The 20841-nt window shown below is 44.9% G+C and overlaps 1 protein-coding gene across 7 annotated transcripts in view; it reads right to left on the reverse strand.

Moving 5' to 3' along the window:
* meis1b (Meis homeobox 1 b) overlaps positions 1-20841 on the reverse strand; it is a 214816-nt gene that overhangs the window by 171419 nt on the left and 22556 nt on the right. For all 7 annotated transcript variants that reach the window (XM_078556497.1, XM_078556499.1, XM_078556501.1 and 4 more), the window contains one exon: positions 8950-9058. In XM_078556497.1, the coding sequence (XP_078412623.1) occupies positions 8950-9058 (109 nt within the window). The remainder of the gene's footprint in view (positions 1-8949; positions 9059-20841) is intronic.

Genomic DNA, 20841 nt, shown 5'->3' on the forward strand with positions numbered 1-20841 from the left:
CTGTTGACAGCGAAAGGGTTGATAATGCCACAAGGCAGATTTATCAGGAGGTACCCACAAGCACTCTTACTCCCTTATGATGTCGTCACGTCCGCAAAAATATTTAGGGAGAACTGGGGTGCTAAGGGCCAGCTGCATGGTGGGAAACTGTGTTATCCTCAGAGCAGGGTCATATTGAGCTGAAAACAATCCTGTGTCTATAGCAGTAGTAAAGGTTAATCAAAGACAGCCTAAAACATCCGCAGTCTGGATGACCTTCTAAGCTTGTGACAAATTGCCATCAGTCGATGTCTGCTAATGACAACTGCACTCATGCTGATCAATTGTTTTATTTAAAGTGGCCAAAAGCCTGCTTACAGGTCAGCCTATTTCACCTCTGTACTTGCTCAATGTAAAAAGCTTATTTTCCTCAGCTTGTTGGAAGTACTAAATCATCGGCAAGTTCTTTCTCCTCCTTGTTCCACTACCCGCATCCCCCCCACTCCGCCACCCTACCACCCCCACTCTCCCCCAGTCTCTCTCCCCCCCTCCCCCACCCCAGAACCACCCCACAACCCCTCCAGGCTTCTGCAGCAGCTCAAATACACACAGCTCTCTGTGTGTATATATATGGCGAAGAGAGCATGTATCCAGCTCTACTGATATCACAGCATTACAGTATATAGCTTCAAACTGATGAAAGAGTGCTAAGCATACGGATGGTTGCCCATCAATAGTCTTGTCGACACAATGATTTCTGTGATGTTTAAGTGGCATCTTTTGTCGGCTCTGTATCTCTATTGGAACCCTTCAGGATCACGGCCATGGGGATTTCCCTTTATCTGATACCTGCTTCTTCTTCTCACCAGGAAACCACTTTCTTCCATTACTTTACGTCTACAGCCCTTGTACAATAACACTCCTTCTTATTCCATCCTGTGATTATCGAAGGAGGCCAGGCCGCACTTAGCACTGTGGGAAGTAACTGCAGCATAGCCCCGACACACAGCCAGATCAGCCCAGGCACCTGAGTGTGTCCCAGGTTGCCACGCTTTAGCTGAATGGGCCACCACCTCGCCTGTCCCCTGGGTCCATTATAATTTTCTCTGCGTTTTAATATTTCAGCGTTAATTAGTCTGTCAAATGTCTCTGCGAGCGTCCCTTTGACAGAGAGGCTGAGCAGAAATCAGAGGGTTTGGCTTTTAGATCATTTAGCTGATAGAAATGTAACTTCTTGTATAATCCTTCCACTGTCCCCCACATCCTCGCCTTCTGTTGAACTGACCTCCAGGAAACTGGTCCAGACTCCAAGTGGACTCGTGACAAAATGAAAGTGGGTCGGCTGTCGAATTTTTTTTTGAAACAGGTGCATCCTGGTCAGGTACTCGTGCAATCTGCCCAGGTGACATCCCTATTCTCTTCAACGGAAGCATATTCACAATATCAATACTGCACCACAAGGAACCACAGGCTGGAAAACGGAGCAGTCAAACTGTTTGGGTTGTGTTCCTGCTGCATACGGACCCAAAATCTAAGCCCGATAAATATAGGACAGCTACTAACAAATCCACTGGGGGAATATGGAGAAATTTCTTTACTTGGAGAGTAGTTAGAACGTGGAAATCACTACCGCAGGAAATGGCTGAGGTAAACAGCTTAGATATTTTCAAAAGGAAACTAGATGAGTACATGAGGGAAAAGGGAATAGAAAGATGTGCTGAAAGACTGAGATGAGGCAGATGGAATGGGGGAGGAGGGAGTCATGTGGAGTATAAGGGCCAGCACTGACTAGCTGGGCCGAATGGCCTGTTTCCATGCCATATGTTCAACGTAATCCCGCGTGAACCCATTTTATTTAGGTGCTGAAATAGACAGTACAAAAAAGTACTTTCACCTTTGCAGTGGCATTTTGCTTCTGATAAATGTACCTAATTGAAGAAAATATACATTTTGCAAGTGTGACATACAGGCAAATTACCTGGGTTTCTTGCTTTGATAAGGTTCAACTTTGTGAAACTGTGACACCAGTTTCAGATTTCACCCTGAAACTCAATTGCTAGTTTAGCAAATTAAAAGCCCTTGATGGTCTAATTTAAGCTGCTCACAAGTTCTCCATAATGGGGGAAACGCAGAGTGGGGATAGGGCAACCGGTTAGCTAAGCGATAATTGGAAGAATGTGAAAAATGAAGTGTCAGATTGGTCGATAAAGGGCAAAGGTCAAGGGGAACTGCAGCCTAAACTCTGTACGAAATGTGCTCATTAAGACATCCAATCATACTGCTCCTTTCCACCTATCCTATTAGTCATTAGACATCTGACTGTTTCTGTGCTCGCCCTGCACTGTTATTACTTTCTTCATGTAAAAAGCAAGCTGCTATCTCCAGTAAATCGCTGCTCAGTCACCTGGAACATAACGTGGACGCTTTTCCTCATCCAGATCCGTCTGTTAGCTTCCCAGGGCCTGAAACAACCGTCTTAATGTTCCCTTCAATAATAAATGGAGTTGCTTTTTGTCTCTAGTTTACTACCCACCCCGTGCACACACACACACACACACATTCACACTGTCTGTCACCCACCCTCCACACACACAAACACACACTATACACACACACACACACACCCTCCACACACACAAACACACACTACACACACACATGCTGCACACACACTGTCTGTCACCCATCCTCCACACACACAAACACACACACCCCACACACAAACACACACTACACACACACATTCACACTGTCTGTCACCCATCCTCCATACACACAAACACACACTATACACACACACACACCCCCACACATACAAACACACACTACACACATTCACACTGTCTGTCACCCACCCTCCACACACACAAACACACACTATACACACACACACACCCACCCCCCCACACACAAACACACACTACACACATTCACACTGTCTGTCACCCACCCTCCACACACACAAACACACACTATACACACACACACACACCCCCACCCCCCCACACACTCAAACACACACACACCGTCACCCACCCACCCCCCACACACAAACACACACACACAAACACACCGTCACCCACCCACCCCCCACACACACAAACACACACTACACACACACACAGACACACACTGCACACACACACACACACAGTCACCCAAACCCCCACACACTGCGCGCGCACACACACACTGCCACCCACCCACCCCCCACACACACAAACACACACACACACTGCCACCCATCCACACCCCCCACACACAAACACACACACACAAACTGCACACACACAAACACACACTGCATGCACACACACACTGTGCGCACACACACACACACTGCGCGCACACACACTGTCACCCACACCCCTATACACACAAACACACACACACGCACACACTGTCACCCACCCCTATACACAAACACACACACTGCACACACACACTGCACACACACATACATATACTCTCACACTCACAAACACACACAGTGCACACACATGCACAATGCACACACACACTGCGCACACAGACACATACAACCACACTACACACACACTCACACTGTACACACACACTGCACAACACTCACACACACCCTGCACACATACACACACTGCACACACACACCCTCACATAGCACACACACACACTGCACAAACATTCACACTGCACACACACACACACTGCACACACACTCACACTGCACACACACTCACATGGCACACACACTCACATAGCACACACACACACTGCACAAACATTCACACTGCACACACACGCACACTGCACGCACACTCACACGGCACACACACTCACATAGCACACACGCACACACTGCACACACAGTCACACTGCACAGACACAATGCACACATACATACACACACTGCACACACACACAACTGCACACACACTCATACTGCACACACACAAACACTGCACACACACACTGCACAACATTCACACTGCACACACACACACACTGCACACACACTCACACGGCACACACACTCACATAGCACACACGCACACACTGCACACACAGACACACACATACAAACACCCTCACATAGCACATACACATACTCATGCTGCACACACACAAATGCTCTTTCACACTACACACACATGCATTCACACTGCACACACACACTACACAACATCCACACACACCCTGCACATACACACATCCTCACATAGCACACACACACACACACTGCACTCACACTCAACTGCGCACACACACACTCATACTGCACACATGCACAATCACACTGCATACACACACCCTGCACACACGCACACACACACACTGCACGTGCACACACACTGCACAGACTCATGTTGCACACACAGTAACACACACCCGACACCCCAGACACACATTCATGCTGCACACACACACACACCCTCACAAAGCACATACACACACCCTCACATAGCACATGCACACACACACTGCACACACACATGCATACACACACATACAATCGCACTGCTCACACAGTCGCACTGCACACACACATACTCACGCTGCACACACACTGCACACATGCACAATCACACTGCATATATACATACACACACACACACACCACAGACTCATGCTGCACAGACTCATGCTGCACACACACAGTCTCACATACACCCTGACACCACAGACACGCACTCACGCTGCACACACATGCACAGCACACACAATCGCACTGCACACAAGCACACTGCAAACACATTCACACTGCACACATGCACAATCACACTGCATACACACACCCTGCACTCACTACACCTGCACACACACACACACACACACTCATGCTGAACATAGTCACACACACTCTGACACCCTGGACACACACTCACACTGCACACACACACACATTGCACACACACAAATGCTCTTTCACACTGCACACATGCACTGCATACACACATACACACAGACACACAAACACACACGCACACTCACACTGCACACACACACACCGCACGCACACACTTATACTGCACACATGCACAATCACACTGCATGCACACGCCCTGCACACACACTCACACTGCCTACGTGCACACACTGTACCCAAACTCACACTGCACACGTACACACACTGCACACGTACACACACTGAACACGTACACACACTGCACACACAGTCACACTGCACACACATACACAGACACACTGCGCACACACTCACACTACACATGCACTCACACCACACGCACACACTCATACTGCACACATGCACAATCACACTGCGAGCACACACCCTGCACACACACTCACACTGCACATGTGCACACACTGCATACAAACTCACACTGCATACGTACACACACTGTACACGTACACACACTGCACACACATACACAGACACATTGCACACGCACAAACATACTCTGTCTCTCTCGCTCTCACACACCCACACACACACACCCACTCTCGCCACTCTCGCTCACACACACCCATACACACACACACCTCCTCCACACACATACACACACACATTCACGCACCCCACCCCCACATACACACATACACACACCCCCAACACACTGCAAACACACAGACACACTCAAGCTGCACACACACACCCATACACACACACACACCCACCCCACACCCACACCCCAACACACTGCACACAACACACTCACTGCAAACACACACACACATTCACAAAGCACACACACTCACGTTGCACACACACACACTGCACACACACTCACACTGCACAATACTCACAGACGCCCTGCACACACTCACACAGCACACAAACAAACATACACACACTCTTTATCTCTCGCTCACCCACACACCACACGCCCTCACTCTCGCCACTCTCACTCACACACACCCACCCCCTGACACCCGCACGCACACTCACACTGCACACACCGCCCCAACACACAACACACACACACACCATAACATACACCACCAGAAATACACAGGCATATACATACTGGGCAGGGTTTATACCTCGCAGGGTGGACGTGGTGGGTGGGCCTGGGGGCAATCACAAAACCATCGGACCCCAACATCAATTTCACGCTGGCTGGCCAAGTAACGACCATCCAGTGTGAAACGTGCACGCGATGCGACGCTGAGTACTGTCGGGTGGGGAGCGGGAGGAGGGGAGGCGGGAGGAGGGGAGCCGGGAGGAGGGGAGCCGGGAGGAGGGGAGCCGGGAGGAGGGGAGCTGGGAGGAGGACGAGCACGGAGGTATGTGAATGCGCGCGGGTGCGTGCATTAAAAGCACGGAGCTGCCTCAGGGAGCTGAAGATTTCTAAAATCAAAAATAAAGAACTTACAAATGTTAAAAACATGTCCCATCATGTGACTCTGTCACATGAGCAGGGACATGTTATAAACAAGATTTCAAAAGTTTGATTTTATTTTTAATCCCTGTTGGAAACCTCATCCCGCCTGTGGATGAGGTTTCATAAGAAATCCAAAGGCCACTTAGCCTTTTCAGCTGCCCGCCAACCGGCAGCAAAAAAATTGCATTTAATTAACTACTTTCATGGTCTTAATCGGCCTTTTAATTGTCGGCAGGCGCGCTGATGACTCCTGCACCGACTGAAATATCGCGCCAGTGCGCGATGACATCAGGGCGCTTGCCCAACGCCGTCGCACGTCATTTCATGCTCGAGTGGGTCGGGGGCGCGCACCCGCCCACTCAGCGAGAAATGCAGCCCACTGTAACATACACACCAAATCCATCAGCCGTGTTTGTGCGATGGAACATGGGAAGCGAGGAGATCTCGTTTGGAGGTTTAATATTACCTGTGCTTTCATTCAGGAGGTAAACACACCAATCAGAGTGAAGTGTAGTTTGGACAAAGCACTTGAAACACATTCTCAGCAAAACACTTGTCTTCTATGTGCTTGTATGTCTATCTCATGCACACTTCTAACAACCTAAAAACACTGGGGGAAGAGTTCCTCTGTGTAAGCATATTATAAACTATTCTGTATAAACAGATTTTCTATTTAGCTTCTATATGACACAGATAGGAAATCTTTTCTCGCTGTTGTTATTTCTGGCAGTAACCCTTATTTGTTGATTGAAATAGCCCTTATAAAATTCATTCCCTCAGAAAGCAAGTCCTGTGGTTAAACCAAGTAATCTATTACATGTGTCGAATTCAAGTAGTGAATAATTGCATTTTTAAATTTGAAACTAAAAGGTTAAAGGATTCTTCATCTACCTTTCCAATTCACTGGAGTTTTAATCCCAAAACATATTTTTCCTGCTTTGAACACCTCATGACATTACAATGCTCTGAAACCATCATTTTAAAAAGTCACAATTTCACATCTTCCCAAACAGAATTTATTTGTAGAAGCATTAGGCTGCCACAGAAAGTTAACTAATGGATTTCGGAAGTTTCTGCAAAGTTCAGTAGCATAAAAACAGATTTAAAAAGTAATGACTGAATGACATTAATCCTATAATGCAGACTGAGCTTACTCAAGCAGTTCATGAACAATCTACACCATCACACTTTACTAACAGTGCACCATTTGTGTGTGTGGGTGTGTGTGAGCGAGAGTGTGTGTGTGTGTGTGTGTGTGTGTGGCTAACTGTATGTGTGTGTGTTTATCTGTATGTGTGTCTGTATGTGTGTGTTTATCTGTAATTGTGTGTGTTTATCTGTATATGCGTGTGTGTGTGTTTATCTGTATGTATGTGTTTATCTGTATGTGTGTGTTTAACTGTATTTGTCTGTGTGTGTGTGTGTTTACCTGTATGTGTGTGTGTTTATCTGTATGTGTGTCTGTATGTGTGTATTTATCTGTATGTGTGTGTGTGTGTTTAACTGTATATGTGTGTGTTTATCTGTATGTGTGTCTGTGTGTGTTATACAGGGTCTCGGTGCAGGCTGGGTGTAGTACATCTTGTATTTAAGGGATTACTACAGTTAACAATTAAACTGTTACCATATTGTGAAGTGGTAGGATCTGTCACAAACAAGTGTGATATTATATATTTCATTATGATCAAAATTCATATAAAACATGTGCAATGATCACCCTTTCTCCATCCACACTAGGTAAGTGTATCAATTTGTGTTGCACAGACACAAACAGACATGAAGTCCTCCAATTTGATTCTTAACATGTTGTGTTATCTGATCTCAGAGGGGATAATGATGCAAACAGTAAAACTGGCTTGAGTACTCCTCAGCTAGTCAAGGGGAAGAGCTTAGTCAGCATTCACACACTTAATTGCTACGCAACAGCCTTTGCCTTTCCATGGTCAAATTCCCCCTCCCCTCCCCCGCTCCCTCCACATACCCCTAGCTCCTCTCCACTCCCCCTCCCCTCCCGCTCCCATCCACTGCCCCTCCCCAACTCCCCTCCACACCACACCCTCATCCCCTCCATTCCTCTCCCTTTCCCTCCCCTACCATAACATATCCCCCTCCTCTCCACTCCCCCTCCCCTCCCGCTCCCATCCACTGCCCCTCCCCAACTCCCCTCCACACCACACCCTCATCCCCTCCATTCCTCTCCCCTTCCCTCCCCTACCACAACATACCCCCCCTCCTCTCCACTCCCCTCCCCTTCACTCTTGCTTTCCTCCACTCTCCCTCCTTTCCATCCCCTCCCCTCCTCTCCACTCTCCCTCCTATCCACTCTCCCTCCTCTCCACTCCCCTTCCCCTCCACTCCCCCACCTCTCCACCCCACCCTCCCTCCACTCCCCTTCATTCTCCCTTCCATCTTCTTCTGCTAGCCCACCCTCTCCACGTTCCCTCCCCTCCACTCCCCCTCCCTTCCCCTTCATTACCCCCTCCCTCTCCCCCAGCCCACCTGCCCCCCCACCCCTGCTCTAATTGAGAGCTTTCAATGGACACATAATTCACCAGTTGGCCCTTAATTCTTACACCTCTGCTAGAGGTTCATTGGGCTATTTCAGAGCCTTATCACACTGAAGAGTTATCATTTTGTCTCTTACCTGGTTCACTGCTGTTATCCCCACTGTGTGACGTGTGACCCCCGCTGGAGGGTCCAGGTGTCCCCCCTGAACGCGTTGATGCTGTATCATCGTGATCTCTGTTCCAGGTCTGAAGGAGGGAATGGCACAGATCAGGGAAACTGAATGCCGACAGCAATCTCACCGCATCACACCTTATCTCAGGCACCAAGTATGGGCAGAAAATGTCTCCTATTCTTGAGCAGCGTTTCCCCGCCCTTCACTAGAACATCACTGCAGCCTTGCAGCACAGAGCATTGCACCCGTCAGCCTGTCTCTGCGAAGCCACACAGGTGAGTTCCCGATATCAGGTGGGTATCAGGGCTTTACTGCTTCACTTCACCTATGTAATGGCAAAGGGCTTTCTAGCAGCTGGTTATATGGGGCCTTGGCACAGCTCGGAGTCATTTATCCTGCCCATCCTCTCAAGGAATGATCATGTTAAACAGGGGCAGCTGACGGAGGCGATGGAAAACAAAATCGCCATCTCTCGAAAAAGCCATTTATTCATTAATAGAAGATTATTTTTTACCTATTCATGCCAAGACCTGTCTTTACATGTCCCATTTACGCTCTCACCCACACACTCCATGTGCCTTTGTCTATTTAATTAGATAAAACTGCAACTTTAACTATTGACCAAGCTTCTGATCACATTCCCTAATATCTCTAGGTTCTTTAACTGTTCTCCATTTTCTCTGATTACATCTCTGTGAAGTGCCTTGGGGTGTTTTTCCATATTAAAAGGCGCTACAGAATTCAGCTAGCTGTTGTTCTAATGCATACTTGAATATGTATCTTCCATTTTATCCCTTTGCCCATATTCTGACACATGCAAAACTCAGACTTCATCCTTTGTGCAGCCTGATAATGGAGGACCCATGCACTAGCTTGCTCAGCATCACAGAAGTGAAATCACATCCCCATTTTTAGACGGAGATGAGGACTCTTTTTCTCTTAGAGGGTCATTAGGCTGTGGAATTCTCTTTCACAGAGGGGGACATTGAATTTATTCAAGACTGAGTTTGACAGATTTTTGATAGACAGGAGAGTCAATAGGTTGTGGGGGACAGACGGGAAGGTGGAGTTGAGACCACAGTCAGATCAGCCATGACCTTATCGAATGGCGGAGCAGGCTCGAGGGGCTGAATGGCCTTCTCCTGCTCCTAATTCTATGTTCCTCATCATTACTATGCAACAATTTCACATAAAGCAAAAACTTGCATTCTTTAAGTATTAGAAATGACTAACAAGAAACAACAATAAAGAGAATTTTTAAACTTTTCCTTTGTTATTTCCATTATTGACATGCATTTTCAAACAAATTCTGTACTTAATCAGCAAAATAATTTGGCTTTAGCATAGGCAGAAGGGTACAGATGCAAGAGGCAACTTTTTATTTATTCATTTCACAGGATGTGGGTATCGCTGCCAGGGCCAACATTTATTGCTCATCTCTATGCAACTGAGTGAGTTTTTAGGCCATTGCTGAGGGCAGTTAAGAGTCAACCACATTGCTGTCATCACAGGTAGGCCAGGCCCGTTAAGGATGGCAGGTTTCCTCCCTTAAAGGAACCAGACGGGTTTTTATGACAATCCAATAGTTTCATGGTCACAATTACTGAGACTAGTTTTTTTATTCTCATCGTCATGTTGGGATTTGAATTTGTGTGTCTAGATTATTAGCTAAATCTCTGGATGACTACACCAGCAACTTGGTTAAAATGACTCCGACCTAACATTCAAGATACAAACACAGTGTATTAAAAATAACGAAATGGTCTGTAAATTAACACCCACCACCACCCCCCACCAGCACCTCGCCAACATTTATTTCCTGTCCCCAGCCCCCACTGTTTCCTTAGGTTCACTCATATCACAAACTATGATCCAAGTAGAGATCTATTACACACATTCGCCAATGCTAACTTTGAGCTGGTCGTTTGGAGGTGTGCAGGAGTAGTGTTGTGCACTTGATCATCAGTTTTTCTGTGGGGAAGTGGCTTGTTATCTTTTTGTGACAGCCTCCCAGATGAGCTGGTTGAGATTAGGTACTCACTGCGTTGGAGCAAGCTATTCTTTTTGTTTTAAGCCCCCCCCCCCCCCCACCAACCCTATCCAGGAAAAATAATAAAGCGCACTTTTCCTAAGTAGCAGATTACTTCATTGCCTACAAGGAAAAAGTTGGTCTTTTAGCTTTTTCAATAATTAATGCCAACAGTTGTTAACTAATTGTCTCCACAAGTTGATGTTTTACATGGTAGCATGTAGTGAAATTGTGAGGCCTTAACATTGGAGCAGATATGTATGTAATCCAACCACTATGACGGTAATGTTTAAGCCATTAACTAGTCCAGTGATTTACTGCAAGTGGTTTTGGTCCTGTGGGTACTTTATGCTGGAGAGCTGTTTAAATGACATTCAAAGCTACATATAGGTTAATAGTATTCAGAGTGAATTTGTTCAATTTAGATACTTAAATGGTGATAGAGTGCCATTGATTGCAGATGTGTGGCCGTCCTGCCATTGGTGGCAGTTTTAGTGTGAAGCTGGGGATTTGGAATCTCGTGTTTTTTGGGTACTTGTGCAGTTGTACCTCCAACAGGCTGAAAAAACGTTTTGACAAGAACTAAAGGGAATAAGGGGAGAGCTCTAAACAGATGCTGCAGTCCTCCATTCCAGTGACCCTCTTCTTGGAAACCCCCCGCTTAAATATCAAGGTCCCCCTTTTGGGAAATGACTGTGAAGCGATTTTAAACTCGTCCGCTCGCTTGGAAAGAAGCTGGTCCTACTGATCATGGCGACTCGCGTGCTGCCTTCCCCATGGGTTGGAGCGGGTGACTCAGAGAGTTGCCCAAAAGCAGCAGGGCCAGGTTGCAATTTTAACCTCCGGCCTGTGCGTGGGCGAGAAGCCACTGTGCTCTCCTAGCCTGGCCAACCGGCCAGCGAGAGGAGCTGGAGCCTGGAGAGGCCCAGACAGGCGCCTGCATCATCTCTTTTCTCGGTTCCCTGTGGAAGCGGTTGGAGCAGGAGCATTCCTGTGCACCTCCCAAGGAAACCCTGGGCTTTCCACCTCCATCTGTCCTGACCCCAGATCAGCCCATCCTCTTTCCCTCCATCCAAACGCTTAGCTGAGTGCCAGGGACAGTCCTGAGTCCCTGGCCTGCCTAGGGTCAGTCTGCTGTCCCCACCAGGCTCAGATGGAGGATTGACCGGATCTAGGCAGGTGAAGCCTCCCGAAAGTTAAAGTCTCCCAGCAGAGTGTAGGACGGTTTCCATCCAGAGTTAACATCCAACCTTTAAAGCCTGCACATTGCCGTTGGGACTCATAGCGCTCTGAACAGAGCAATTATTTGCTGTGCGGGCTGAAGGTTTTATGTAGCTTCATGTATAAACCTTTGTTGGTTTTGTACATTGTGAAGCCAACTAGTTGGCAGAAAAGATCCATAATTTTCCATACAAATTAAGCTTCAAGAGAAGATATGGCAGATTACCACATACAGTAGTTCACCAGGCTGTCAAGCTGACTGGACATGATTCTTCTGACCTACCACTCGTACAAAGGGTTTATTAATGCTGTTTTGCATATCATCAATTTTATGGACTAATGATTCCAGGGCTAAAAGGGTTAAGTTACGAGGATAGGGTTGCATCAACTAACCTTGTATTCCCTCGCGTATCGGAGATTAAAGGGGGATCTGATTGAGGTGTTTAAGATGAATAAAGGATTCAATAGGGTCGATAGAGAGAACCTATTTCCTCTGGTGGGGGTGGGGTGGGGGTGGGGGGGGGGGGAGGGGGTGGAGTCCAGAACAGGGGGGCGGAACCTCGAAATTTGAGCAGGGCCATTCAAGGGTAATGTCAGGAAGCACTCCCCCACACAAAGAGGAGTGGAAACCTGGAATTCTCTCCCCAAAAAAGCTGTTGAGATTGTTGGGTGTGGAGGGGGAGTAGGATCTATGGAAAATGTCAAAACTGAGATTGATAGATTTTTGTGAGACGGGCATTAATGGTTACAAACCCAAGCCGCATATCAACCATGATCTGATTGTCTGTCAAAACAGGCACAAGTGGTTGGATGGCCTCCCCATTCCAAAGTTCCTTCCTCCAGATAAATTAATTTTCAAATGTGTATTTGCCTCAAAAAACAACAACCAAAGAAATTATATCAGCTAAACAATCTATCTATAACAATAAGGCTGGACAAGCACAGTAAAGCTAAACTGCAGAAAGAGTGATAATCCTTTCATTTTGAGCATGTTAATTTAGCAACAAAGACATATATGTTGCCCCCAGCACCTACAAATGGTTAAGAGTATTTAAGATTTGTTATGGTATAAACCTGGACGGGATGAAATGAAGAGTGGATGGGAAAGAGATTTGAAATTTGCTACAGGATCAAACCAGGACTATGCAGGTCACACAGATTCACCTGCTTGTTGACTGGGAAGTAGCAAAGGGACCAGACAAGGGCTCCCATTGGACTCTGTCACCCTGTACCCAGTTACCTTGTGCTATTTGGGCAGAGAAATAGACGTTGCTTCTTATCACTCAGTACGTTTCAAAGTTACATTCAAATAGGAAATAACTTGGCTGTAAATTAAAATTTGGGAGGGTGAAAAATAAACAATTACAGCTCCCTCTCCTCCCAAAGTCGTACTAAGGAACCAGAACAAAAAACATCTAATTAGTTTTCAGGACAAGCTTTTAAAAAGCAACAATAAGTTGCAGGCCATTCTAGATAGGCTTTTATATGTAAACGGTAAACTCACATGCAGTGCAGTATCATGCAAGGTCACCTGAAGGGAGAATAATTGAACTATTTTTGAAAACTCTCTAAAATATCTCACTTTTGCAACGCAGGAAGCATTTATTCTCCTTTAGAGCTCTCAATCTCAATGTGCCTGGCCAGTCACTAAAGATTACTGGCCAATACATTCACAATATGCTAATAATGAAAGTTACTACCTAGTGTAAATTGAATCCTGTGTTAATCTAGATTATTTAGAATTTATTGTATTACGTTTTTGGACAAATCTAAGCTGTACTTCAAAATAAGTTTGGTCTTTCATTGTCTCAGGTATATTTCATTACTTTGAGAAACATTCTTCCACAGTACCTATGAAGAGGATGAGTAACAATTCAATAAAGCTCTTTTACCACAAAGCTATGCTGGTAAGGAACTATTCCCAGTAGCTGCTTGTACTAAATACACACTTTCTTTTAATATGGCAGTGGATGGAATTGATGTGCAAACAAATAACCCCTTTAGAGGAATGTTGTAATAACAACATGCTTGTATGTGCTGTATTTACTTGCATTACCTGCACAGTTTAAGATGTCCCAGTGCCCAACCACCACCAACCACTCCCCACCCCCCCTCTCCTCAAATGCATTAAGCAGCTGAGTGCAAACTGCTCTGATTTCCACCGATGTGAAATGTTAGGGCTCTGAGGAATAAATTTAAATTTTAAGCTAATGGAATGATAGTGCGCACATATGTGTGCTTAGCACCAATTTCCAGAACCCCCCCCACTGGAATTAAACCCAAACACAACCCATTCAAGTAAGAGGCCTTTGTACACATCAGGATTTTTTTTTTTTCGTTAAGAACTGTTGCTTATTTTCAGAATCTCAATCCTGAAGGGACCAGGAGTCACTTCTGCTTTACTCTTTTTTTAAAAAATTCTAATATATACTCATAGAAAAGCCTATCAGCAGAGATAAAAAATCATTCCAGACAAGATTTCTATCTGCCCACAAATCCAGAAGTCTGCTTGAGGCCAACTCGCAGAGAGAGAAACTATCTTGCCAGTTGTGTTTTTTTACTTCTGCGCCTATTTGTATGTGTTTGCCAGCTTTCATAAACCTGGGCACTGGCTTCTTAAAATCTCGTTAGTCGGGGAGTATGGGGTTGAAAATACTGACCCAGGTTCATACATAGTCTTCTGCTTGCCATGGGGACAAACTCTATTTGTGCTAGATGGAAAGGGGAGCCGATAACAATGTTATTATATATCAAATGCTGTTGTCACAAAGGGGAGGCTTTTATTTGCTGCCCCTGCTGATTCAAGAATCTTAACCTTATACCTCATGGGATGTTTGATCACTGAACACGATGTTCACTTTTTATTTTACAAGTGGCCAACAAATGCTCCAGCACCTCTTCTTTTTTTTAAATAAAAAAAACACTAATTATAAAACGAAAAATTAACAGGTGGCAAAAATAGCTCTGAACAATTGGATGCCGAAAGCCATTGAAAATAAGCCGCTTGCTGTAATCTCAAACACATATTCAGTGTGTGCAGGGTTAAAGTATTTATTGTCAGCTTGCACCATCGCAGGTTTTAAAAGGGGGACTTGTTTATTCAGAGCTCTGTAGAAAGAATAGTACAGCACTCAGGGGACTGACAATACGAGACACAAAGCCTTGGTGCTTCAACATGTAAAAGGATGTTTTTTTATGTGCTACAAATCCCACTTGAAAATATAATTAGAAGGAGAAAATGGCAAACTATTGCATTAACTGTAATTGAACAAAAGACTAGCAAGGCATGTGGGAGGTTGCAGAGACTCAGGGGAGTTCCAGGATACATCAGATCCTAGAAGTGACATCTCTAGGGCACTCTCATTCCATTTATTTTGTCCCTTACTACTCTTGTTGATTGGCAATACAACTTGTAATTAATAGAAAAGCTGTGTATAATATGGGAAAATATGGAGAAACAGACTGGTCTCAGCAGAAAAGCTTTTATTAACCAGATTAAGTGTATGACTTCAAAAAAGGTTGCTTAAAAGAACTGTGCAATGATTCACTGGCAACTATCCTCTGCCACACAACTGGGCTGACATATTCACTATCCCTTAATGAGCTGCTCCGATTTATTTGTCTCTTCCTACTCCTTTCCCCTCCCCCCCCCTCCTTTTCTCTCTCTCTCTCTCTCCAATGCAGGCTAATTCAATGCTTAATTGTTTAGTAAATTCAATTTTCCACGTTCTATTCTTTATAGCCTTCACTAAGGTTCTTAAATCTTCCACCACTGAGCTCCCAGTTCAGCATTTGTGAAACTAAGCATACCTTTTTTCATCACTATTTTTCTCTTCCACCACTTAATTCACCATGAAAAGATTTTCCTCGCTGGAAATTCCGATTCCGCTATGATCTGTGAGGCATTCCGATTCATTGCATTTTCATTGTGTTGGGTCTTAGATGCTGGACACCCCCCTTTTCACACAGCTATCTCCACATTATACAGGCGACCATGCAAGAGATGTTGGACTCCATCTCAGCTTATTACAATTTCTGCTACAGTCACTCTCCAATGTGTTCTCAAAAAATGGTCAAAATGTTTGCAGCTCTGCTCTACGTGCGAAGTGAGCGGTGGTTTAAACTGGAGCTCTCCACAACAAACTGATTGCCGGACAGTCAAATTAAAAATCTAACCAATCTTTCATTGTCCAGTTTCGACTAAGTGTAATTAAAGTTGAAAAAAAAAATTAAACGCTGCTTTCCATGACAACTGCTGTGGTCAATGCAACTTTTATTAATGTAATTCTGCAACAATGAAACTCCACTGAATCAATGGTATTAAAAACATTTGTAACATTTCAGCAAACCTTAACCTCTTTTGAATAGAGAAACAATGAACCTCATTCTGGTACCGGTATAAATGGAAAGAGGCGATTTGTACTGGGACCTATCAGCCTCCCCATCACTGAGAGCCCAGAAAGCTAAAGGGGAGAGAGAGAGAGAGAGAGAATATAATTCAGTTCTGAAACCTCTAACTTTCCCCCTGGTTCGCGGTACAAAGCACAGGGCAGAGATACTGAAGGAAGCTGTTATCTCCGTACAAATAGAGTGTTTTGTAAAACAAATTATGTCCTCCCCCCCCCACCAAAAAGGAATCAAGCGCCTGTCCAAAGCCGGGTTTCTGCCCTGCCTGGATTGCAAAATGGCAAAAGAAAGCCTTGTATTTTTAAAAGATGCAACACAATCAACTTTTTGATCCAGTTTCTGCATTGCAGTGTAAACAAGCACAAATACCCAAATGAGCAAGAAAATGCATCAAATAAATGGCTCTCTAGATCGACTACATCCAAGTCTTTCCCAGCATCGAACCACCAGTGCGGTTTTCTCCCCATTAAATCATACGATTTTACTCTGTAAAGCGCTTTGGTCTTGGAATGCTTTACTGCTGGGCACCTGGACCCCACTTGCAGCGCATATCATTTGTAGCTTAACTCCCTGCGCTAATGTTACATATTCAACAAATTGTTTCATATTAATTGCTCCATTCTACCCACTTCTGATTTAAGGCCATTACTTGCGATTTACACTTGTGACTGGACTGCTGTAGCGACTGAAAGGCAGTCGTGATTTGCAGTCACACTTAAGATTCCCCCAGTGAATAAAGCATAGATGCGTTTTAGGAGAAGCGAGATACGGGAGAAAGGATTAGCAGATGGGGAGGAGTCTGCTGTGCGGTATGTAAACACCGGCGTGGACTCGGTGGACTGAATGGCCTGATTCTCTGCTCTCTGTCACGGCATTTAAGTTCAAGTAACGCCATGTGACCTCCTTTCACGTGGTTTTGGAGGCAGTGAAATGAGCGCGGATGCGGGGTGGGGGGATGTTTCTTGCTCTAATGCGAAAGGGCGATTGTAAACGAATCACCCCAGGATTTGCATCGATAGTGTTCCTGGCAGTGTATGCTGGCTGAAAGGGTTAGCGTTTATCATTGAAGAAGACAGTCTAGATGTGAATGCCAACTTGGAGAAAGATTATGGAAAAGAAAGGAAGGAAGGGAGGGAAGGAGCCGGGAGCAGGAGACAGAGACAAATACAAATTACAGTCAGAAAAGGTAAAGTGCAACTCTGAAAAATTCACTCAAAAGACCATTAGAAAAATCAGAAGCCTAAAAAGGAATTAAAATAAAAATGTAATTGCATAGAGATGATAAATACAACTTAATTAAGCTCTTTCCAATAGTCAAATGCACATAACTTGATACTGAAAGTGATACATTTCATTCCTCCTAAAACCCTTAAAATATTCAGCACTTAAAGCATTTTCTTTTATTTATTCAATCAGCCAGTAATTGTCACTTTGTCCATTTCTCTTTTAACGATGCAAGTTACCATCATGGCAAGTGTTTGAGTCTCAGCAGGGCAAGGCAATAAAATAACTCGGGCTGAGATTTTCCCCTTTGAATAAAAACAGGAGAGGTGCTTGTTTCGTAATATAGTTTGCAGCCCCCCCGCTCCCCCCTCCAAACATCATGGGAAATGTGGTTTTGAAACATGCACTTCCCGAGAATATGGTTTTACGACTGTTAGTAAAGTAGCAACTAATCAAGATGTACCTCCAGTAATGACCCTTTAACACTTAACAAACAGCTACCTGGCCAACTAACCAATATACATGTCAGTAAGGTTTGTTATTGCAGTTGTTTCAGTACAATTCTGTTGGAAAATGGTGACAAGTCGTAAAACCCTTGATTTACTGATAAAGTCCTGCATGTGATGATGATACTCTCTTAAGTTATGACGAAACGCAAAACAGAATTTGGGTGGGAGAGGATATCCTTCAGCTCTGAGACTAGACATCAAGAGTCTCGCACAAGGAGTGAGCAACTACTTGGGAGGACCAGGCTGAAGTTGCAGGACATGGAAAGACAGGGACCTTGGTGCAAAGTAGAAACAGCAGACGACATATATGAACATGAAAAGAAAGCTGTAGGTGCTAAACAAATATGCAACAAAAAATGTTGCCAAGATGCAAAGTAATGTTGGCAAGGATGAAGAATGGTACTAGAAGTAAAAATAATGTGGTTATGCAAATCATATTATGCATGCCATGACAGAAGGAGAGGAAGTGCCACAGGAAGGGATTTTGCTGGGTAAAATCTAATGGTTAACATTTCAATAACACCCTTCACAACCTCAAGTACCACCAAAGTGTTTTACAGTCAATGAAGTACTTTTGAAGGGCAGTTATTGCAATGTAGGGAATGCAAAAGCCAATTCCCAACTTGCACACAGCAAGATCCCACAAACAGCACTGTGACAATGGTTAGATCATCTGTTTTTGTGGTTTTGGTTAGTGGATAAATATTGACCGGCACACTTTAGAGAACTCCCCTGCTCTTCTTCCAAATAATGCCCCAGAATCATTGACTGCCAACTGAGAGGGTAGATGTGGCCTCAGTTTAAACATATCACCTGAACGATGACATATGCAACAGTGCCACGCTCCCTCAGTACTGTGCAGGAAGTGTCGGCCTGGATTTAGTGCACAATTCCCTGGAATGAGACCCGAACCCACAACCTTCCTTACTCTGAAGTGAGGATGTTACAGGGCAAGTTGCAGGTACCACCTAATGCCCAGTGCTTTTGTGCTGAAAGATGAAAGATGTGGTGTCAGTCATGGCACAGTTGGCAGCACTTTCACTTCAGAGCCAGAGTCACAAGGTTCTGGGTTCTAGTCCCCTTCCAGGGCCGATACTCCTGAGGGAGTGCTGCACTGTCAGAGGTGCTGTCTTTTTGATGAGATGTTAAACTGAGGCCCCATCTGCCTGCTCAGGTGGATGTAAGAGATCCCATGGTATTATTTTGAAGGAGAGCGGGTGAGTTCTCCCCAGTGCCCTGGCCAATATTTATCCCTCAATCAACATCACAAAAACAGACCATGTGGTCATTATCTCATTGCTGTTTGTGGGAGCTTGCTGTGTGCAAATTGGCTGCTGCGTTTCCTACATTATAACAGTGACTACACTTCAAAAGTGCTTCATTTCCTGTAAAGTGCTTTGAGACATCCAGTGGTTGTGAAAGGTGCTATGGAAATGCAAGTTTTTTTTAACAGGTGCTGAGCCCTCTGTGTGAAATGACTCTCCACCACAGGAAGTGACAGCTGTCTTTTTTTTGGATCAGAGGATCTAGAAGGTGTTGGGAATGAGGATATTGCAGAAATGTGGAGAACCATTGGTGCATAACATGTTAATCACAATGATGTGCATAATTCCTTGTATTAACATGTTCACATACACTAATGCTACAAAAGTTTATATTGGTGCTGGCAATAAAATACATTAATTAATAATTAATGTGATTAAGTACAGAAAATGCCCTCAGGTACACCTGAGGAACCCCACTCAGCTGAGCAGCAGGTGTCTATTCCCAGTGAAGTAAGTGGCACCATAGGTAACACACTACTGCAGAGAGTGATCGTGAGGAGAAAGCATAGCGAGAAGCACTGATAGCACAGAGCTGCCAAGGACAGGAGTTGGTACGGGGCCAGTTAGTATAAGGTGGGACTTCAGCATGCTGAGGACCACTCCCTGGATTGTAAGGGCATGTTTTGCAATGAAGAGGTTATTTGTAGCATGCACACTGACTGCATTGGACAATGAGATGCATGGAGAGAGTCCAACACATCCAACACCAGATCATTGATTAGATGTGTTCCATTTTGACACGGAACTTGTGGCAATTCCAGTGGTATTTGCAGTTGTGACCTTAGTTACACTCGCCAAGCCACAGTGCAGCATCCCTCATGAATACTTGCCTGTTGCTTTGGAGGCTTTTGTGGTCAAAAATTCCAAGATGAAATTCCAACATGGTCTGCTTCCACCTTTGGTGGAGAACTGTTTTGGGCAACCATAAGAGTTTCCAAGATCAGTAGGCATCATGTTGAGATGCCATATGTGAAGCAGAAATAGAGCAGTGAGTTGACATTCATGTCTGAGCAATAACCTCGCCTGAGAGTCAGTGCAATGCTCTGAATGCATTGAGTCCAAATAAACATCAGCAAAGGAGATCCCTGGCCATGATACAAGTCAGCAGGGTGAATTACAGATATAGGTATGAGAACTGTTA

This window comes from Cetorhinus maximus, chromosome 14 (genome assembly GCF_964194155.1).
Source record: "Cetorhinus maximus chromosome 14, sCetMax3.hap1.1, whole genome shotgun sequence".
NCBI lineage: Eukaryota > Metazoa > Chordata > Chondrichthyes > Lamniformes > Cetorhinidae > Cetorhinus > Cetorhinus maximus.